A 20,359-nucleotide genomic window follows, 5' to 3' on the forward strand; every position below is an offset into this window, starting at 1 on the left:
TAGGCTAAAGAACAGTTTAGAGAACAGTAAACATCACAGAATAAGGCTTCTCTAGAAGTGCCAGGATATTTACTTTTACCACTCTTCAGAAAAACAAGAAAGTGTTCTGTTCACAGGCTTGTTAGCAACAAACCAGCATGGCTGCTTTGTATGTATCACTATCAACTTTGTAAGGAAGTAGACGGTAGATTTTCAGCTGAAGCACGAAGGGGACAATTCTGAGGGAGAGCGGTCAGCTCTTTGGCAGTCCAAATGAGCACTTTGACCCGTTCTTGCAGCTGTAGTTTATCCTGATGCTGCTCTAGGGCCTGCAGTCCTGACTGACCTACAAAATCAGCGGCAGCCTGGGGCAAAAAAGAGAAGACCAAAGTTAGTTCTGAGCTTGCTCATGACTCTTGAGCCTTCAGAAAATACAGGAACAACAGATAGCTAAATACCTCTGGCCAGTGATGGAAGACGAGGTGCAGTAGTTCAAGATCTTGAGCCACGACTTGGTCATCAGGAAGGGCAAGGATGCTAATGAGGGGGAAGAGTACAGCCTTCTGATGCAGTGCCTGGCAGTAGACAGAGCCCTTAGCAGCTATGTTGCACAGCACTGTCAGAACCTGAAGACGACACCAAAAGGCTAAGGTTAGGATTCTGCCACTCTGATCTTTACAGTAGTATCAATGAACTTCTATGGCCTTAAATATCTGGCACTGATTGCCTGTTTGCTTTTCACTGCCTCCTCTTTGAAGATTCAGGAAGCTGTACCAGCTAGTGACATACCTAGAACTTCCTATATTGTTGAACTGGCGCTCAGTATATGTAGCCTGCTCAGTTCCCTTAGCTGATGCATCTCTCTTAATTTCAATTGGGCTGGAAGCAAGAAGGGCACCCTCAAGCAAAATGAAGGTTTCCACATACCTAGTGGAACCCTGAGGAATACTAGCAGGGCTTGGGACCCAACTACCTTCCCCAGTACCAACCACCTTGGACCCTACAATCAGCAGATGAGGCCTTGCTGGTGAGGGCTGCCTTGTTGGCGTTGCCCTGCGACAGAGCCTTCTTAGTGGCAGTTCCTGGTGAAGTGCATTTGTCTCCCTCACCACTGACATTCAGGAAGAGTTTAAAAACATTACTGTTTAGCCAAGCTTTTGATGGCTGAAAGATACTGCTCCTGGCAACCCTTGAAATCAGAGGTTGAGAAAATGTTTAATTGCTTTTAGAATGCTTCCTCCCTTTGTGGGGAAAGGCAATATATAAATTAAACTCCCTAGCCTCTAAAACCCCTTGGAAAATGGTGTATTACAGAACCAAAAGACAAAAACTGACAAAACAGCAAAAAAAGTTTTGCTAAGAAGAATTTAAGTACAGAATGAATCTCATCGCCATTGACAAATCCAGTATTTATAAATTAGTATTTTTATTCTACTAAATACCCTTTTAAATGTATTTATGGGAGAGGGGAGGGAGGTTATTGCATTTGGTTTGTAGTATTTTTTCCTTGTTTTTATTTTTTTGTTCCTTGTTTTTATTATGTATTTTGCATTTTTCTTTCCTATTTTTATGTTGTGAACCACTTTGAGATCTAAGGATTAAGGATGGTATACAAATTGAACAAACAATAAAGTAAGAATAATTTAAAAAGACAGATTGCCAGTTTCACATCAGTGGCTGAAATTGCTGTTAAGAGCCATCCCGATATGCGTCCATCTGCAAGCAATTTGAACACAACACACTTCAAAGGGATGGCTCTCAGCACCCATCGGCTGATGAACACTAAAAGCCAAGCAGCTGCACTAGGGGGTTCCCAATGGATACTTCCTAATATGGCTGATTTTGGTGAGGCTCTCTACCAATACCAATCAGTATTAAGAGGCAGCCCTAATTGCCAAAAGTCACCTTTCCCAAAACTGCACAGTTTCAAATTCTCTGGTGTTCATAGAGGGGAGGAAATCCATCCTCAACCCTGATCAATACTGTAACCTACCAGCAAGCTCAGCCTCTCGTAGCTCAAGAGTTTCAGTAGAGCTGGAAAGAGGTCTGGGTTGAGCAAAGCAGAACATGATCTGATGCTGTCAGCTGGGGAAAGAAAGAAAAATCTCAATCCCTATTGGCATTCTGTTCAACAGAGAAAAACTGAGCTACCTGGAAGAGTCATCTGCAGAGGAAACTTTCAGCATGTTTACAGTAGGCAGCTAAAACAGGCTTTAACTACTGAATCTAGCCTTTCCCAGCCCCAATGGAGAGAAGCCGAGCAAGTCACCCTAGTTTTTTGCTGCATGGAGCAAGGATAGTAGATCTCACAAATCATATTGTCTGCCTGAAAACCTCTCTGTACTGGAAACTTTTAATAATACCTTCTGCTGTATGCCACCTAGACAACAATGTTATTAGGTGACTTTAAATGGGTGTGCAGGCGGGTTTAAATCCTGAAGAATTTAAGCCCCACACATCAGCTTAGGAGCAGGGGTTAGATCTTTTCAGTCTGGCAGGATTCAATGCAAACCCTGATTCAGGAGGGTGTTTGCACTGCAATCACCTGCTAAAATGGACACCCACCTCACCCTTTAGCAGAGGATTCCATTCACTCCCTTCATGTATCAGAAGGGGGTATGCATCAGAATCTCCTGCTAAAGGGGTGTTTTTCACATTGTTTTAGCAGGTGATTCCATACAAGCCTGCTAAAACGATGCGGGAAAGCCTCTTATTTTTAGCAGCACCTTGCACATATCATTGTGATGTCATGTGATTGACAAGCAGGCAGCCCCACCTACCAATCCTGATAAGAAACTGGCTTGTGGAGCCAAAAAGGTCCCTGCCCCGTTATAAGTAAAGTAAATTATTAGGCTGTAAAAGAAAATGCTAATCTCATCAATTTACTGTAACTGTTGAGATCTACCTAGCCTTAGTACTATCAAGGTCAATATTCTTTGCCCAATTAGAAGACTCCAATAGATAACAAAGGAAAGGCAAGGCAGCAGTACCACTTGGTTTGTCATCTAGTGCTAACTGTGTGTGCCAGGACATACCTGTCAGGTTGTTGATGAGCCACAGACACTCCTGGGCAATGAAGAGGTGTTCGGAGACAAAGTACTGTATGAATTCAAACAAGGCCCTTAGAAGTCTCTCTTCCTGTTCTACAAGTTCAGCATCGCCTACTTCATCTTCTGCAAGAAGATTGGCCACACACCGCACCACAGGACAAATCAACTGACAAGAGAATTGAAAAAAAATACATTCAGAAGGAGAGTCAGGGGCACAGCCTGGCACCTCAGATATATTTCCTATTTACTTTACCAGTTCTACACCCTCAATTGAAGTTGTTGACATCACAGAAGCCAGTTCTAGCAACAGCTGCACAAGGGATGGCACAGTCCTTTGAGAGATCAGCAGTGAGTTGTTCACCCGGCTACAGAAAGGAAAATAAAGGACAGCTATCCCACTTGAGTAGGACTAGGTAGAGTCCCACCTCTATCCAACCCATTAAAAGGCTTTTCTCCTATTCAGTCTGCTCATTTTTCAAGTGAAATCAGTTTCTGAATATGCAAAGTTGAAAGTGGGGAGAATGGGATGTTAGAAATGGTTGTAAGGTGCAGGCAACAGTAGCCATGAAAAACTGACTTAGACTTTGTGACCTTGCTATATTATCTCCCTCATCACCCTGGGTGATGAGGCTCAATGGGTCTTAGGCCATTTTCAGGTGAACCTCACTTGACAGCTTCAGGGGACCAGCAGGATTTAGAACCAACGGATACTTCCCACTTATCAAGATGGCTGGCATGGATAAAAATGATCTGCCATTAAAGAGCCAACATTTTCCATTCTTCATATTTCCTCAGCAAAGGGGTGGGAGGTGGGGAACGTAGTTTGTTTACGGAGCAAATATTGTGCAAGCATCCCTAAACTGGAAGTCAGGCCCATGCCCTTTGCATCTTTGTTCCCAATGTGCACTACCAACATGCACAGACAACCCACCTCCATGTCTCACTCAAGAATCCTAACCCACTGTTTAGACCTCCTATGTACCAAAGAAACATTTACCTACAAATAATGTAGTGAAGACCCCATGCAAATTCCACTGCAGCTCCTATTCCTTCTTCCAGGTTGGAACAAACCAAGTGAAGCATGTCTTTGGGGAGGGTGGAATTTAGGACCAAGCTGGGGGCAGAAGAAAGAAAATACTTTGTTAAGTTATTAGGGGAACCATGTCAACTATCCCAGAGGCAGAGAGTGATAGTAGCTGGAGGAGATATTGCTTTTGGTAGCTTTACACATGCCTTTCTGTATAGTTTTAAGGACAAGCTACATATCATCTACCATTCCATAGATATATTTGACAAAAAAAAATCTGATTGACTTTTTAAATATATCTGTTCTAGTGAGGGGTTGAGGAAGATACACATGAAACTCCTCCAACAGCTCCACTGTCAGGACATGGGCATCAGACACAGCCTTTTAACAATACATCCACCTCTCCTCAAGCCACATGATTTCCTCCCTCCCAGCCTCCCCAAAACATCAGCATTTCAGAAACTAAATGTGCAGCTTATTATCTACTTGCTTAATTAACATGCAGAACTTGGAATGTTAAAAGGGTATTTTGAATAGGACAAGGTACCAAGATTCACATGATTGATACTTCAAAATACAGTGTATAATTTGTGGGGTTGATCTTCTTGCAACAATGATATAAAAGTGACAGTTTCTATGAATCTAACTGTAAATTAGGGATATGAAAGACAGCATAAAATAAAGGAAGAAATTTCACAGGGCATAGGCAAGGTCCACCGCCTAAAATGGTTAACACGACACAAACTCCAATGAGAAAGATGTTGGTGTGGCAAAATAAATCTTCAGGATTTTAAAGTCAGATCATCCTATTAATGTTAAAGACTAAGATTACAGCTAAAGTATGTCCCCATAGAAAGCTTATTTGTGGAGCTGATTGATTCACTTCTGCTGCCAGCATACAGGAGACCAGGGTTTGAATCTCCACTCAGCCATGAAGCCCACTGGGTGACCTTGAGCCAGTCACCATCAGGGTTCTTATGAGGATGAAATGGGCAGGAGGAGAACCTTGTACACCACCTCAAGCTCTTTGGAAGACAAATGAGATATATAAATGCAATTAATAAAATAAATAATAAGTTAGTAAATGAGTGACACCAAGATTGGTGCCTCGTGTGCACATATACTTTTTTTAAGGGTTTGGAGTAACCAAGAAGGAAGCTGGCTATGTCATGCACAGACACACACAGATACACGTCAAATTCTGAAATGAAGAGATTATTCCACTTACGGTATGATTTCAGCTGCAGCTTCCTTAGACTGCAAGAGCTGTGACAGAACGTAGCCAACACCTTCCCGCACCACCACATGAGGGGACTGAAATCAGAGTACAACAGTCACCATCCACTGGTTCAGAGTAAAAGGCTTCAGTGTGTTATGTACCCTGTGGAAACACATACGTGGTTGCAGGGGTGGAGGGTGCTGATTAACTGCTGTATTCCTTCAGACATTTCTCAGGAAGTTAAAAATATAAGCAAAAAGCTTAACGATGCTAAGAACAGCAAGCTGCTCTTTGAGAACATCTTATTAATTGCTTTCATGGGTTATTGTATAATCAAATGAAATAAGTCACAATAAATCATTCAGTTCTGGGCAGCAGGGTACAGAGTCCTCAGTCTCTGTGTTGCGTATGCAGTCGAGGGATTCTACTTATTCTAACAGTGGTAAATGGATAGTGCATGACTCAAATGCACTCTTTGATTTGACAAGGCTTGTACGCAGCTGGCATTCAGAATGTCTGGGCAAAGACTGTTTCCCACTTACCTGGATGCAGGATGCCAATACTGGGATAATGCCCTGAGGTAGAAGTTGTTTCTTCACAGCCGTCATCTCAACCACCAAGTTCCCCAATGTGTACAAACACAGCTCCTGAAATACAGCGGGGAGGAACATGCTCCGTATTCACTATTCTATAACTGCAACTTCTTGCACAATGTTACAATACCTGCAAACAGCTCTAGGGACAGGGAACATTTCCACTGGAGCGGAGAGTAGCTGAGAACATTTGGGGATGCAGAGATGTAACAGCTCAAGCAGCGAAAAGAAATATAGGCAATGGAAGCATATACTTCTGAAAATAATATTAATGTGATCAATAACTTTACACCAATTGTCAGAGGTCAGCATCCATGTGAGCCTTTGCTACCACCCCTCAATGGGAAACCTCCTATCCAATGAACCTCACAATGATTCTTCCAACTATAGCCGGACTACAATCACTCCCTCATTCCAGAATGTACTTGCAGCCAAATTCATGTCACTGCAAAAGGCCCAGGCAGCCGCAACTTTCTCTAGTCTTCACTTTTACCTCTCCCATGTTCTTCAGACCTTTAATTCACACTTTGCTGGTATCTAGTGGCCTACACTGGGGTACATTTGCTTCAAATGTGCAAAAGGGCCTGTTTTATCAGATAAAACCCAATTAAGTTGAAGTCAATAGCAATGTACTTTGTTCCACCTTGAGCCACTTTTTAAACTCAAAAAATAAAGAGTATGCTGGAGAGGATAGTTTTCATACTCTGTAACGTGTAGGCAAAAGGTCACCCTTCACTTGCCTTACCAGAAGCTGGAACAGCCAAGTACCGCCAGCCTGGATCTTACCATAAGGGCTACACTGTGTCCAGAGAGGTACGTCAAGAAGTAGGAGGTTGCCGGCAAACACGCCTCAACCACATCAGGGTCACTGGAATGGGAGAGTTCATGTAAACAGCGAGCTGCATCCATCTGCAGATCTGCCAGATTGCCAGTGAAGAGACCAATCAGCACACGCATACTGCCCTCCAGCCTACAAAATTAAAACACCATCTTTATGCAGTCCTCTGCCAGAATCACATACTCTTTTTACTTATCTCTTCTACTGAAGGAAAGTAAGTGTGAAGTTGGAGCTATCCCAATAGCCTAGTAGTTGTCACTATTGCTCCTACTATCATCATTATTATCATTATATTTATCTTTTACATTGACATAGCCACTCATCAAAAAATATCCCATGGGATATTACTGTTCATCTGCATGGCCCAGGAAATCAGACGAATTCCAACTGAATGGCACTTAAGAAACCTAAACAACTTGACAACTTATTTCCCACCCAGCCCAAACTGGAATAGAACATTGGAAAGTTTATTTAACCCAGATTGGAACAGAATATAAAGTTTACCCGTTCTTCCCACACCAAACCCCCACAAGTTTGTTCAGGTTATCAATTCAAAGTTAGAGTCTGTCTTAAAAAACAGGAGGTTGTGCACACACTGGCCACAGCCAAAGAATAGTGAAAACAAACATCCAAAATCTAAAAGAAAGTTTGTCCTTGGGAGGCCAGAAACTATAACAGACCAGCATTCAACACCCTGTTGGATGAAGAAGAGGAGAGCATTTCTGTGCACTAGAGAGTGCCTCTCTTCTTCTGGGGTGCTCATCTAATCTCTGGAGCTGCCACACTTTCAAGGTCATGGACATCTAATACAAATCGAGCTAACAAGGAAGTTGGACCTCTCTCCACTTAAGTTGGGTTGTTTCTGCACAAGGTAAGATGTTGTACTGCACCTAAATAGTTCCATTTACTTCAGCACAGACAAGCAGCACCCGCCCCGCCCCCCTCAGAATAGGCGTCAGCAGGTCAAGTGCACATTAACTAACCTGATGAATTTCTGCTGGTTTTCTCTGTGCTGTAGTCCTTGTCGAAGGAGACGCAGAGATGTTGCCCTGTCTTCTTTTCCTTTTTGGATGTTTTTCAGCAGCAGTGAAATCTGCTAGTGAGCAATACTAAATCAGTGACAGAACTTGAAGAGAAAGCAAATTTCAGGTGGAAGCCTCTTGCTGCTGTCCACCTCTGTGGTATGAAGGGCTGAAACAATCCTGGAGTCTCATAGACCAGGGTGCGGTGGGCTATGAAATTTTTAACATCTTTTTTGAAAGAAAAAGGACATCAACTTGAAATATTACTTGGACATTGTAGCACTTACATGGCACTTTCATATACTGTGATCATAAGCTGGCTATAAATCAAAAATATCAGTTATCTCTAAACAAATCAAAGGGTTGTGTGATTAAATGCACTGCATTTATTAATATCTAAGACCCAATCAACTTCAAAAAATGGACGATCTTCCTACCTCTTCTTCAGAGAAAGGAGCTGCTGCCCCACTGTCTGCTCCAACCTGCCCTTCATCCATCAAGGTGTCCTCACATAAAAGCCGCTTGCTGATCAACTGCTGATGCCTCCGCGCACTCCGTAGAGCTGCAAACAAAGCAGCACATTGTTATGAAACTGCCGCAATACAAGGAGCAAAAAGAGCTTGTTAAATGTGACTTATGAGACTGCGAGACAGAGCAAAGTAATATGCAACTCTCTCTCGCCCCAATAAAGCTGCAGAAGGATGTCACGCACAAACCTGACTCGCGTTCTCTCCTCCAAGTCCGCAGGTCCTCCACGCTGCAGTTGCGTGGCCCCCAGCGGCTTTTTCTCCAGCTCCTTGGACCAGCGACTCCATGGGAGGCAGCAGCTGCCGCTACTTCAGCACCAGGGGCTGACCCAAGAGAAATCATAACTCCTGCTCTGAGCCTGGGATGCCCCCTTAGCAGCAGGTAGCAACATACAGAGCACCCCTCCTAAAAATGGGGGCGGAGCTGTCCCTTTAAAAGGACCAGCAGCCGGTCACTACTGTCGGCTCCCAACTCGTGTCCACAGAGCCACACATTTGGGTGCAATTATTATTATATATTTATTTGCACCCCGCCTTTTTCCCTGACATGGACCCCATGATATGGCTCCCCCCGCGCGGGCCACGGCTCAGGGGCCTTCTCCCTCTTCCCAGCAAGGGGCTGCCGCCCAGAGGAGCCGGGCCTGCCTCTCAGGGGCCAACACCAGCGAGGCCGGGAGGAGGAGGAGGAGGAGGAGGGCGGGGAAGGTCTCTGAATGGCAAGAGAGATGGACCAGCAGAGCCGCCGCAACCGGAGTGCGGGCCGGGCGGAGGCCTTGGTCCAGGCACAGACCAACTCCGCGCGGTTGCCAGGACAACAAACCCAGAGCTATCAGGCGGGGTCGCGGCCGGAGGAAAGGAAGTAAGGAGAGGGCGGGGCAGCCATCTTGGCGGATGTTTCCACTATTGGCTCAGTGCGCCTGCGCACTCCGTCCGGGAAAGGAAAAGCTCAATGAAGGGAACCATAGACCCAAAAAGTGTAGAGTCGTCGAGCTCCCTGGATGAAAGACTTCTCTTGTCACATTGCGATGTTATTTTCAACCGTCTCCCCGGGGCAGAAGTGAGGGATGCCCTTAGGAATTCGAGGTTTTTCTTTAGCATCATTTGGAAGCGAGATAGGAGCAAAGAGATGAGGTCATTCGGGTCTTATAATTTATACTGCCTATTCCAATGCACACACAGCCCCTCTTAGCTCCTTACTGAGGACAGGAAGGGTGAGTTTGGAGGAAAGCTTGTGACTTACACCAGACCTGCAGCGCAGGCCAGTGTTTAATATTGGGACTGACGGGGGGGTCTAACTAAGGCTGAGAGGGCGGTTTGCCACAACCCTGCAATACAGTGGTACCTTAGGTTACATACGCATCTGGTTACAGACTCCGCTAACTCAGAAATAGTACCTCGGGTTAAGAACTTTGCTTCAGGATAAGAAGAGAAATCGTGCTCCGGCAGCGCAGCGGAGGCAGGAGGTCCCATTAGCTAAAGTGGTGCTTCAGGTGAAGAACAGTTTCAGGTTAAGAACGGACCTCCGGAACAAATTAAGTACTTAACCCGAGGTACCACTGTACACGTCACTGCCCTCCCCCGCGATCAAGTAAAACAACAGAAATACTTTAGTAACTGACCAACCATGTCGGTTCTGCACCCCCCCAAAAAAATCCTGACTACGCCCATGAAGCAACGTAAGTTTCTTTTCCTTTTCCTTTTTGTGAACTTCAGTAGCCCTGTGGCAAGAAAGGATATATTGTGAGGGTAGCTTATGATAGCCCTGCAGTGAAGCCTACTGTTAATGCTACAAGTCAAATATTTTTAGGGCGGGAGAGGTGGTTTGAGTTACAGACAAAACTCCCCCAAAGAAAGCACCCCACAGGTTGCAGCAAAGGCGTCAATCTACTCATATTAATGCTTTGGTTGGGGTGGGGACGACGTTGAAATAAAGAAGTACAGAAATAATCTCTTTGATGGGACCTCTAAATAAATCATGCTTGGTTATCATACCAGCTATGGGAAAGAACTTTAATATATGAAAGAAATATTGATATGTTAAGTTAAGGAATAGAGAATTATATTAGCATAGAAGAGGGGAATTTCGATGGTGAAATGGCTAAAATAGCTTAGGTTAATTGAAGCATAACGTTTTGACTGCTGATAGTAGGTAGAATTAGAAGGCTGAGGGCTTATCCACACTAGAGCAGCTCGTGAATCTGCACCGGCCTAAGCAAGGCATTTTGATAAAAATCATATACAAACTCCAGTGTTCACCATTAGGATATACACATAGACAGTATACATTTGAAAAGGGACCCCACGTTATCTAACCTCAGCAACTGCTGGTTTAGTGTGATTCCTACCAGCTGATTGGCCTGATCAACCAGTTGATGGGATTGATTATTAGAATAATGTGTGTGTATCGAAGTATTGCTTATAAGAGTTGTATTTATCATAAGATGAATAAAGCATCACAAAGGCATTTTGCGTCTGTCTTCTCTTGCATCTGTAACAAAAAATACCAGTGGTCACTGGCTGTATAAAATCCCTTTTTAGGACAATCAGGTACATCAACCATGACATGATGAAAGCTGGCAAAATCAGTATATATTTGGTGATCAAGAACCTGATTGGCTAACAGTAAAGGTAAAGGGACTCGTGACCATTAGGTCCAGTAGTGACCGACTCATCTGGCTTTATTGGCCGAGGCAGCCAGTGTACAGTTTCCGGGTCATGTGGCCAGCATGACTAAGCCGCTTCTGGCGAACCAGAGCAGCGCACAGAAACACCGTTTACCTTCCCGCCGAAGCGGTACCTATTTATCTACTTGCACTTTGACGTGCTTTCGAACTGCTAGGTTGGCAGGAGCAGGGACTGAGCAATGGGAGCTCACCCCATCGCAGGGATTCGAACTGCCGACCTTCTGATGGGCAAGTCCTAGGCTCTGTGGTTTAACCCACAGCACCACCTGTGTCCCCATGATTGGCTAACAACTTCAGGCCAAATCCAGCAGCCAACTGCATGCAGAAGTCTTGTGCTCTACTGCAGGGCCAGCCTTGATAGTAGGCAGAGTGAAGTGGCTGCCTCAGGCACAGATGCTGGGCAATGTACAGTTGTGAGGTGTCTGAGGGGGAGAGAACTGGGTGCCACATTGCCTGCCCAGTGATCCCTGAGCAAGCTTGCTGCCTTCATGTGTGCTGACCTTTTTGCCAGTGTTGATGTGAAATTTAGTAGCTGTGTCTACTAGGACAACATTTTTCCTTCCCCTCAGGGAGCAAAATACCTTCTTGGACAATGCAGATTAAATGGTAAAAAAAACAACCCCACATTAATTTTTTTAACACACATGAAGACATAAGTGAGAAAGAACACAAACAAACCACATCCTTGGTTGTTTCTTTTGGTTTCTTTGTGGTCATGCCAGCCTAAAATTAATTGATTTATGTGGACAGCTCACTTCCCCACCCCAGAAGATTAAAAAAAACCCCACAGGTCTGTTGAAACTGGAAATTCAAGTCTGTCCATTCCCCGCTCCCTCCTTATCTATGAAGGGAACATGATGGAACTGGTTGCCATCAATTCAACAGAAAATGCATATTCATTGCATGTATAGTCACTCACAATTTGTATGCTACAAGTGCCTGCTTGTATTTTGGCATTCCCTCCATGTTACTGAATTACATTTATTAACCTTTATGGACCTTGATAAAAAACCAGATCTAGTATTATTTGCATAGATCCTCATGAATTTGCATGAGTTTTATATACAAAGCATACAAATTGGTAAAAATGTAAACAAAAATAAGCTTAAAAGCACTATCAGAACATTATCAGTACCGTACCACCAACATAAAAATTAGCACAGTACAGCCCAAAATCCTGTACAAAGCAGCACTCAGGAATGTGATTTCACTGTTTGCTTTTCATACCACAATAACCACATGCTGTCTGCTCTGAATAGGAGCCAGCCTGGGGTTGAGTAGTCTGGTCTATTTATCTTGTTGTTCTTTAAGGTGGTGGCTGGAATACTAACAAATACCATCCTCTGCCCGGGAGCTAGCCTGACTTTCAGGAAGTGTGTGCAGGATGGACATGTGGAATTAGTAAAACAAATGTAGCTGCTAGGCTACTTTTGACAATAATGCCTTCTGCCTGTTATTTTTCGGAAATGAACTTGAAAGTTGAGATCACTTTCCGATTCACTTTTTCCCAATTTGGAGCTCTTCGTTATGTAATCTTCCTGTGTTGGAAGTTCCTCAAAAAGGCTTGTGAAATTCTGCTAAAATAACTAGAAGTAGGTTGGGAGGAAGAACTCAGCTGGAAAATTAAAACTGAGTAATCTCTGACCCTTTGCTGCTACTGAACACAACGGGACAGTTCCTAAGACAACGTGTTGTGTGTGGAAAGGAGCAGAAGGGTATCTGTGGCAGATCTGTGGCAGAAACGAGTCTCAACTTCCAGAGCAGTTGGTAGGTAACTTTTAGCTTTGTTGTTGAAATGCCATTTTTCTCCTCCTAAGCACTAGAGGGCCATTCTGGCACATGTACAGCACAATCCTGTACGTATTATCCATGTATTTTCGGAAGTAAGCCCTGCCACCCACCCACCGTGTTCAGTGGTAGCTTTCTTCCAGCTAAGTATGCAAAAGCGTTTTGTGCAGGGGCCATGCTAATCTTCTCTGTATCGTTCCAATTTTAGTATATGTGCTGCCGAAGCACATATACGGTGGTCATAACGGTGGAAGATCCTTTGGAAAGTATAAAAAATGTACTTATGGAGGTAGAGAGATTCGGCCAAGTGGCAGGATTTATACTGAATAAGAAAAAGACTAAAATAATTGTTAAGAATATGGATTTAGATAAGATAGAAAATATACAGCAACAAACTGGTATAGAGGTGGTGAAAAAGGTGAAATATTTAGGTATTTGGATAACCCCCAAGAATGTAGATTTATATCAGAATAATTACACACCAGTGTGGAATGGGATAAAGAAAGATCTGGATGTGTGGGGACGAATGAAATTGTCATTTTGGGGAAGGATTTCAACGATAAAGATGAGCGTGTTACCAAAACTATTGTTTTTGTATCAAACGATTCCAATAATCAAGGGGACTGGGGTTTTTAAAGAATGGCAAAGAGTGATTTCGAGGTATATCTGGCAGGGAAAGAAGCCAAGAATTCAATTTAAGTTATTAACTGATGCAAAAGAAAGAGGTGGCTTCGCCTTGCCAGACCTGAAATTGTATTATGAAGCCTCATGTCTCTGTTGGTTAAAGGAATGGATAAAATTAGAAAATACAGAGCTGCTGGATTTGGAAGGATTTGATAATAGATCTGGATGGCACGCGTATTTATGGGCTGGAAAGAAGAAAATCCATAGAGGTTTTGGAAACCATATTTTCCGAGAACCGTTAATAGAAATATGGGAGAGGTATAAAAACCTACTGGAAGCAAAAATTCCACACTGGTTGTCTCCGTTAGAGGTTATGACTGTTAAAAAAATTAATATGAGAAAGAATTGGATTACATATGGAAATTTGATTATTAAAGAAGGGGGGAAATGGAAAATGAAACCTTATGAAGAAGTGAAAGAGTTTGTGTATGATTGGCTACATTATTTCCAAATAAATGAAATGTTTAAGAAAGATCTTAAAGAATATGGATATGCAGAGAAGGATTCTAAATTTCAAATAGAAATAATAAATAATGAATATAAAATCCTATCCAAAATGTATAAGATATTGTTGGAATGGCATACAAAGGATGAAGAAGTTAAATCAGTTATGATAAAATGGGCCAGAGATATTGGACATAATATACAATTTAACGATTGGATAAAACTATGGAATGAAAGTATTAAATTTACTGCATGTACTGCATTAAAGGAAAATGTTATGAAAATGATATATAGATGGTATATTACACCAGTAAAACTTGCAAAAATGTACAAAACATGTAAGAAGTGTTGGAAATGTAAAGAAAAAGATGGTACATTTTTTCATTTGTGGTGGGAATGCAAGAAAGTGAAAAGCTTCTGGGAGTTGATATATAATGAGCTGAAAAAAATGTTGAAATATACATTTGTTAAGAAACCAGAGGCTTTTCTCTTAGGAATTGTTGGTAATGAAATAAATAGAAAGGATTACAAAATTTTCCAATATGCAGTGACAGCGGCAAGAATACTACTGGCCCAGAAATGGAAACAAGAACAAATACCAACGTTGGAGGAGTGGAGAACGAAGCTGGTGGACTATGCAGAACTTGATAAACTGACTGGGAAGATTAGATATCAACGAGATCAAAAATTCATCGAGGACTGGAGAAAATTAGTAGAATACTGGGAATGTATAAGTGATAACGGAATAACGTTAGTGGCATTTAAAGAAGCTCTGTAACAGAATAAGAAATATTGTAAAAAAGCAAAATATAAGAGGGGGGAAGGTATAAAGGCAATACTAAAATTTGGAAATGTGTATTTAAAAAAAAGTTAGAATTTGAATGATTGGCAGAGAAGCCGAAGGAAGTAAAAAAACCGAAAAGTTTAATGCAAATTGTTAATGTGGTATAAATGTATGGAAAATTAATAAAATATAATTTAAAAAAAAACACAAAAAACAAAAGCATTTTGTGATTCTGACATACCTTGCAGGTAAAGAAATGCCATCTCATACGCTACACTACTTTCCAGTTCTATTTTAGCTTTGTGGCCTACCTCTGAACATAGCAATATTTAAATAGATTTCAGTTCCAGGAGAGCACTATAACTGGCAGAATGCAAAAAAAAACCAAAAACAAAAACCCCAGACACGAACATTATTATTTTCTAAGGATGAACTATACATAGTCAGTGGTGTGAGTCTTCCAGGAAAAATTGCACATGCAAATAGGGTGATTTGCATATAGTGATTATCTGATGCCCTTAGAGAGTGATTTCATTTAGCATGTTTATTTTTACTTGTACTGAATTTAGTAAAGAAAGCTATGAACTTTGATAGTGTCAAGCTTGTCTAATATTTAGTTGCAATTGGCACCCATTGTTATTAAAGAACTTGTGAAATGTAAACTTTTCTGCAGAAAAATTAAGCCCTGGAAAATTTTGTGTCCCACATCACTGAATGCAACCATAAACCAACAGCAAGTTGTAGCACAATAGTGTCATTTGTGTCACATTTCTCTCAACAATAGGCTTGTTAGGAGTGTTTCCTTGGCTATGTGCTATTTGAAGTAAGACGGACAGGGCTGTGTCCCCTCTCTCTTTAATTAAAAGTATCCAGGGAAAAGATCCTCTCCTCTCTCCAGCTCCTCATTGCTCACAAACAACAAAACCCATCTCCTGTTTGTTTTGTTAAGTAGTGAGCAGCAATTTCCTTGCCTACTGAGACAAATGTCCCATTTCTGACTGCAGGTGGCACTTCATGAGACTGAATGCCTTTCCATGCAAAAAATAAAATCAAATAATCATTGTACATAGAAAACTTGTCTATCAGGACAAAGTGCTCTAGCTTCTCCCTGGGCTGCTAGTTTTCTATGTGAGGGAAGTTTTTGCACACACCGCTATTTCACATGGTGTGAGCCTGTGAGGGGTATATTTTGGATGGAAATGCAGATGGGGCTGAGCCAGGAGTGGAAACTGGCATAGTGGCGTGTAGCATCACAAGGCCAAACCTGCGCTGTGTCTCCATTATAGTTTCTAGAGGGATGGAAGGGTATCTTTTTATATGCGACGGCGGCAGCAAGAGTTCTGATTGCGGCAAAATGGAAGAGTAATGAAATCCCCTCTATACAAGATTGGATCCAAAAGCTGACAGAATATGCTGAATTAGACGGTCTATCAGAAAAAATTAAGAATAAATCAAAACAGGAATTTGTTTCAAAATGGGAGGTTTTCAAAGAATATTTGAAAAATAAATATAGTTGTTTAAATTCTGTAGCAGCATTCGAGGAACTTCAGTAATAGTTGCAAGGTGGATATAAGAAACTAGATATATAAAGAAAAAAATTAATTATGATAAAAGTGTGTATTGGCAATAAGTAATATGAAATCGAAATATGGAATAGACGGGAGGTTGGGTCTTTAGTGTTAAGACCAATATATGTTTTATTGTTTGTTAAGAAAATTATGTGTCTATGGTTATTACTGTGTGTATTTGTGTTTTTTCTTTTTTCTTGTGTATCAATAAAAATTATATTATATATATTATATATATATATATGTTATGTACTGGTGTTCTCACCCTGGGCCAGCAGGGGGATACTGTAGATAGTTATGCAAATGAAGGATCCAAAGGAACGTTCAGTGATTGGATAGTTTGTATGCAAATGAAGGATTGAAAAGTGATGTTCTGTGATTGGATAGTTTTAGAAAGTTGCAACGGTTGCAATTGTTCTGGAGCTCTATATAAGCAGGCTGACTGAGCTCCTCAGTTAGTTCAGTTCCAGCTTACAAATAAAGAGTTGCTTTGGAAGAATCGCTGTGTCATCTGATATGTTCGCCCACAACTTAACAATATATATATAGTTTCTAGAGGGAAGAGGCATTTGAGGGTCTCGGGTGCCATGCTACCTCTCCCATCTCCACTAGCAAAGGAATCCAGGATGGGAAAATAGTTAAAACCTCAGAGGTGTGTGGCATTACTTGGAGTACGTTGTTCCCACTGACTTCCCATGTGATCTGTCAAATCCTGCAGCATACAGATCGTTGCTGACACTTTAGGAAATAATGTTGTGATTTAACTATGACTTTTCTGGCATGTGCTTTTGTAAACCAATAAAATCTTTAACAAAAAAATTATTTTAAAAAACAACAACTGTGGCTTTTCTCTTTTCAGGGTTTGCACCATGCTCAGAGCTCAGGCCTTTGTGTTCTCCCTTCTCCTGGGACTGGAACTCCCCAAAGCAAAAGCCAACTGTAACTTTACAGAGTCCCAACGTCACTGTGTTTGTTCACTAGAGGCGAATAACTTCATTCAGTGCCTTCCAGCCACCACATATGAGCTTCGAGGAGGAAATCTGGAACAATTTGCAGGTTCTTCTGGAATCAAGCCAAACTCACAGATAATTGAAATTCTGGAGGCCCTGCTAGTTCGCAAGCTCATCTTTTCAGACCTCATTGTGCCAGAGGTTCTCGTGCCAGGGTCCCTGCAATTTCTTTCCTACACTCAGGTCTCAGAACTTGAATTTGTAAACTGTACTTTCCTTAGAGCCACTGACTGGAGCCTCCAAGGTTGGCGGGACCTGAAGGTTTCTTCCTTGCGCTTTCACAAAGTGACGTCTGCCCCCCTGGATGACAGACTGAACATGTCCCGCCTGAGAAGGTGGCTGGAGACCCTGCAGAATCTGACAGTTACAGAGTCACAAGTCACATCTGTCCCGTGCGAAATTAGCAAGATGTTCACAGCGTTGCATTTACTGGATGTTTCGGGAAACAATTTCCAGGACCAAACCTTGAAGTCAACATTCTGCGAAGGAGTTTTCCTGCAACTCCAAATCTTAAAACTCCACCACAACAATCTGACCTCTTTTGAGACTGTGTGCAGGACTCTAGGCCATCTCAAGATGCTCACTCACTTAGACCTAAGTCAGAATAACTTTCAGCCCCGAGTCTTTTCCTCCTCCTGCACGTGGCCACATTCACTTCATATTTTTAATTTGTCCAGTACAGGGTTAGAGCAAATAGGCAACTCTCTGCCACCCAACATTGAGATATTAGACCTGAGTGCCAATAACATTTTTACCCTTGACTTCTCACTCCCTGCCTTGAAAGAGCTCTACCTGTCCAAAAACAGGCTGCAAACTGTTCCCTCACTTGACAGGCTTCCTAGTTTGCAGGTCCTCAGTCTTGATCAAAACCAGATCTCACAGCTTCCCAGCAACCATCTCCTGCGTCTGCAGAGCTTGAAAGCTGGCCACAATCTCTACAATTGTTCTTGTTCCAGGGATATCCAGGACTTAGCAGCAAAACCATCATTGCTGCCTGATTGGCCTCAGGATTATACATGCCATTCCCCTCTCAATTACCAGGGCTCCCTGGTAAAAAATGCACATTTTTCATCACTGCGGTGCAAGGCTCTGGTCACTCGTGGCTCAATATTCAACTTGCTGATATGCCTTCACCTTGTTTTTCTGTTTGCTTTCAGTGCTACAATTTCTGGACATTTTCTTTCAGCAATTCTGAACTGTTGGGACTCGTCAGGGAACTAACAAGCAGATCACAATTGATTGTGGCATGAATTAAGTGTAAGCTGCTCGACTGGGCTAGATTGAATCGTATTTGTACATTTTGTACTGTATTTTATGATACTATTTTATGACACTGCCTGTGTGGTGTAGCGATCAGACGTGGGAGACCAGGGTTCAAATCCCCACTTTCAATGAAGTGCACTAGGTGAGCTTGGGCCAGTCATTATCACTCAGCCTAGCCTACCTCCCAGGGTTGTTGCAGGGGATTAAATGAGGTGGGGCAGAACCATAAGCTTATTGGAGGAAAAGCTGGGTTATAAATGCAATAAAAATGCCTGCATAACAGGTGGTATATAAAAACCTCAATAAATAAATAAACTAGAAAATTAGAATTTGGGGTTGGGTATTGAATATTACTGGGCAAATGGTATGAGTGAAGAATTTGTAAAAAAATAAAATAAAGAGGGGGAGCAAGAGTATGCTTCAGTTAGAATATTCCATGTTGCTTTAACTGTAACTTTTCCCCTACCTGCTGAAACACACATGTTATTTTTATTAAAAATTAACCACAGTCTTCCAACATCTTTTTAAAATAACCCCCTGTACTAAAAACTCATAAATATTTACAATTGTTATAAAGCAACAACAAAAAGGTAGAGTGTACATTTTATCTCCAGCTGCTTACAGATGCCATTTTTAAGAGAGAGATATAATGATCCCATACACAGCATACATCCCACAGAGCCTGCTCTAAGAGGGGTCATCCGTGGATGTGGAAAACAGTGAGAGGCAATTTCCATGTGCTCCACTCCTTCCCCAGTGCCACTGTGATCTGAATCTCCCATGGCTGCATTTGCCATGTTTAAAAACCGTAAGAGACCCAGCCACCTATATGTCCAGTTTGGTCTTCAGAATCTTTTTCTCACTGTGGGGGAGAGGGAGGTGTACAAGTACAGTCAGCCTACTAGAAAACTAATAAATCTATTATAAACAGTTTAATAGGTTGTATGACCCTAGAAAGAAACCTTGGATGGACCTTGGATTAATATACTTTCCTTCCTTGGACCGTTGAAAATAAGATGTTGTCAGAGGCTCAGGAGCAGAAGAGCAGGGGAGAGAGCAGATAGAGAGCGGAGGAGAGGAATCAGAGGGGAGCGTAGGGGAATATGACAGTGGACCAAGAGATTCCATGAGCTTCTCCAGCGAATCAGAAGATTCCCAGGAGAGGGCGCCTATGGTAAGGGCGAGGCGAATCCCAGAGGGGACGATCCATAAACAAGGAACCAGAGGGGAGTCCCAAAGGAGCAGCGGAGGAGTAGGGCCAGTTCCCCCACCAGAGCACAGTGGGGGGGAAGAGTCACGTGAGTCAGGACCAGCTTCTCCTCCATCGGGGAGTGGGGAGACGGAGGGAAGGCCAGGTCCAGCTAGCCTCCCCGAAAGGGGGAGCAGTGACACAAGTGTAACGGTCAGAAGGAAAGTGGGAGGCTGCGCGCGCGCGCCAAGTTCAAATGTGGAGGAGCGCGGGACAGCAGAAAACCCGGATTGGGAGCCAGGTCCTAAAGCCCGAAAGAGGGGGGGGGGAGGAGTCGGGAGAATCAGCGTCAGAAGAATCTCGGAGGGCAGAGACTCCGACTAGCAGAAGGACCCAGAGAAAGAAGGAACAGAGGAAGAGGTGGAGTAAGGCTAGAATCTTAAGCTGGTGTCAGGGGGGAGGAGATTCAGATGGGACTTCTACGGTCTGACGGATAGATGTAGCATTGCGCGCTGCGCGTCTGGAAATGAGACTGAACTTCAATAAAGACTTTTAAACTTGAGCAAGAAGCAGCGTTGGTCTTGTGTGAGCTGGGACCTTGGGCAGCGCTGACAGATGTCATTATAAAATTGTATTAGCTATCCCATGTTATCTTGAAAGGTAATACTCTTTGTAGACTTGAGAAGCTAT

General features: G+C 42.6%; 2 protein-coding genes and 1 pseudogene across 3 annotated transcripts; 1 reads left to right on the forward strand and 2 right to left on the reverse strand.

The window, feature by feature from the left end:
• Positions 1-41: 41 nt before the first annotated feature.
• On the reverse strand, positions 42-9,165 carry TMCO6 (transmembrane and coiled-coil domains 6). 2 transcript variants are annotated; one of them, XM_053397442.1, is made up of 12 exons: positions 8,445-9,165; positions 8,166-8,290; positions 7,690-7,799; positions 6,655-6,838; positions 5,818-5,922; positions 5,285-5,370; positions 4,027-4,143; positions 3,283-3,394; positions 3,015-3,195; positions 1,973-2,064; positions 438-605; positions 42-344 (listed from the first exon to the last, which is right to left on the reverse strand). In XM_053397442.1, the coding sequence occupies exons 1-12, from the start codon at positions 8,596-8,598 to the stop codon at positions 162-164; spliced, it is 1,617 nt and encodes a 538-aa protein (XP_053253417.1). In that variant the 5' UTR covers positions 8,599-9,165; the 3' UTR covers positions 42-161. The 2 variants fall into 2 exon arrangements, with proteins under 2 accessions (XP_053253417.1, XP_053253416.1); XM_053397441.1 differs by having other exon boundaries at positions 7,690-7,802.
• Positions 9,166-12,345: 3,180 nt separating this feature from the next.
• On the forward strand, positions 12,346-18,989 carry CD14 (CD14 molecule). Its single transcript, XM_053397445.1, has 2 exons — positions 12,346-12,706; positions 17,067-18,989. The coding sequence occupies exon 2, from the start codon at positions 17,077-17,079 to the stop codon at positions 18,436-18,438; it is 1,362 nt and encodes a 453-aa protein (XP_053253420.1). The 5' UTR covers positions 12,346-12,706; positions 17,067-17,076; the 3' UTR covers positions 18,439-18,989.
• Positions 12,890-12,955, reverse strand: LOC128418128 (uncharacterized; annotated as a pseudogene).
• Positions 18,990-20,359: the final 1,370 nt, after the last annotated feature.

This window comes from Podarcis raffonei, chromosome 7 (genome assembly GCF_027172205.1).
Source record: "Podarcis raffonei isolate rPodRaf1 chromosome 7, rPodRaf1.pri, whole genome shotgun sequence".
Lineage (NCBI taxonomy): Eukaryota > Metazoa > Chordata > Lepidosauria > Squamata > Lacertidae > Podarcis > Podarcis raffonei.

What these genes read in the sequence shown, in the direction of transcription:
- TMCO6 (XM_053397441.1), bottom strand. Translation starts at nt 8,598, where the DNA reads ATGATTTCTCTTGGGTCAGCCCCTGGTGCTGAAGTAGCGGCAGCTGCT. An exon ending in AACCAGCAGAAATTCATCAG is followed by an intron (nt 6,839 to 7,689) that starts GTTAGTTAATGT and finishes TTAATTTTGTAG; the next exon opens with GCTGGAGGGCAGTATGCGTG. An exon ending in TCTTCCATCACTGGCCAGAG is followed by an intron (nt 345 to 437) that starts GTATTTAGCTAT and finishes TTTTTGCCCCAG; the next exon opens with GCTGCCGCTGATTTTGTAGG.
- CD14 (XM_053397445.1), top strand. Translation starts at nt 17,077, where the DNA reads ATGCTCAGAGCTCAGGCCTTTGTGTTCTCCCTTCTCCTGGGACTGGAA.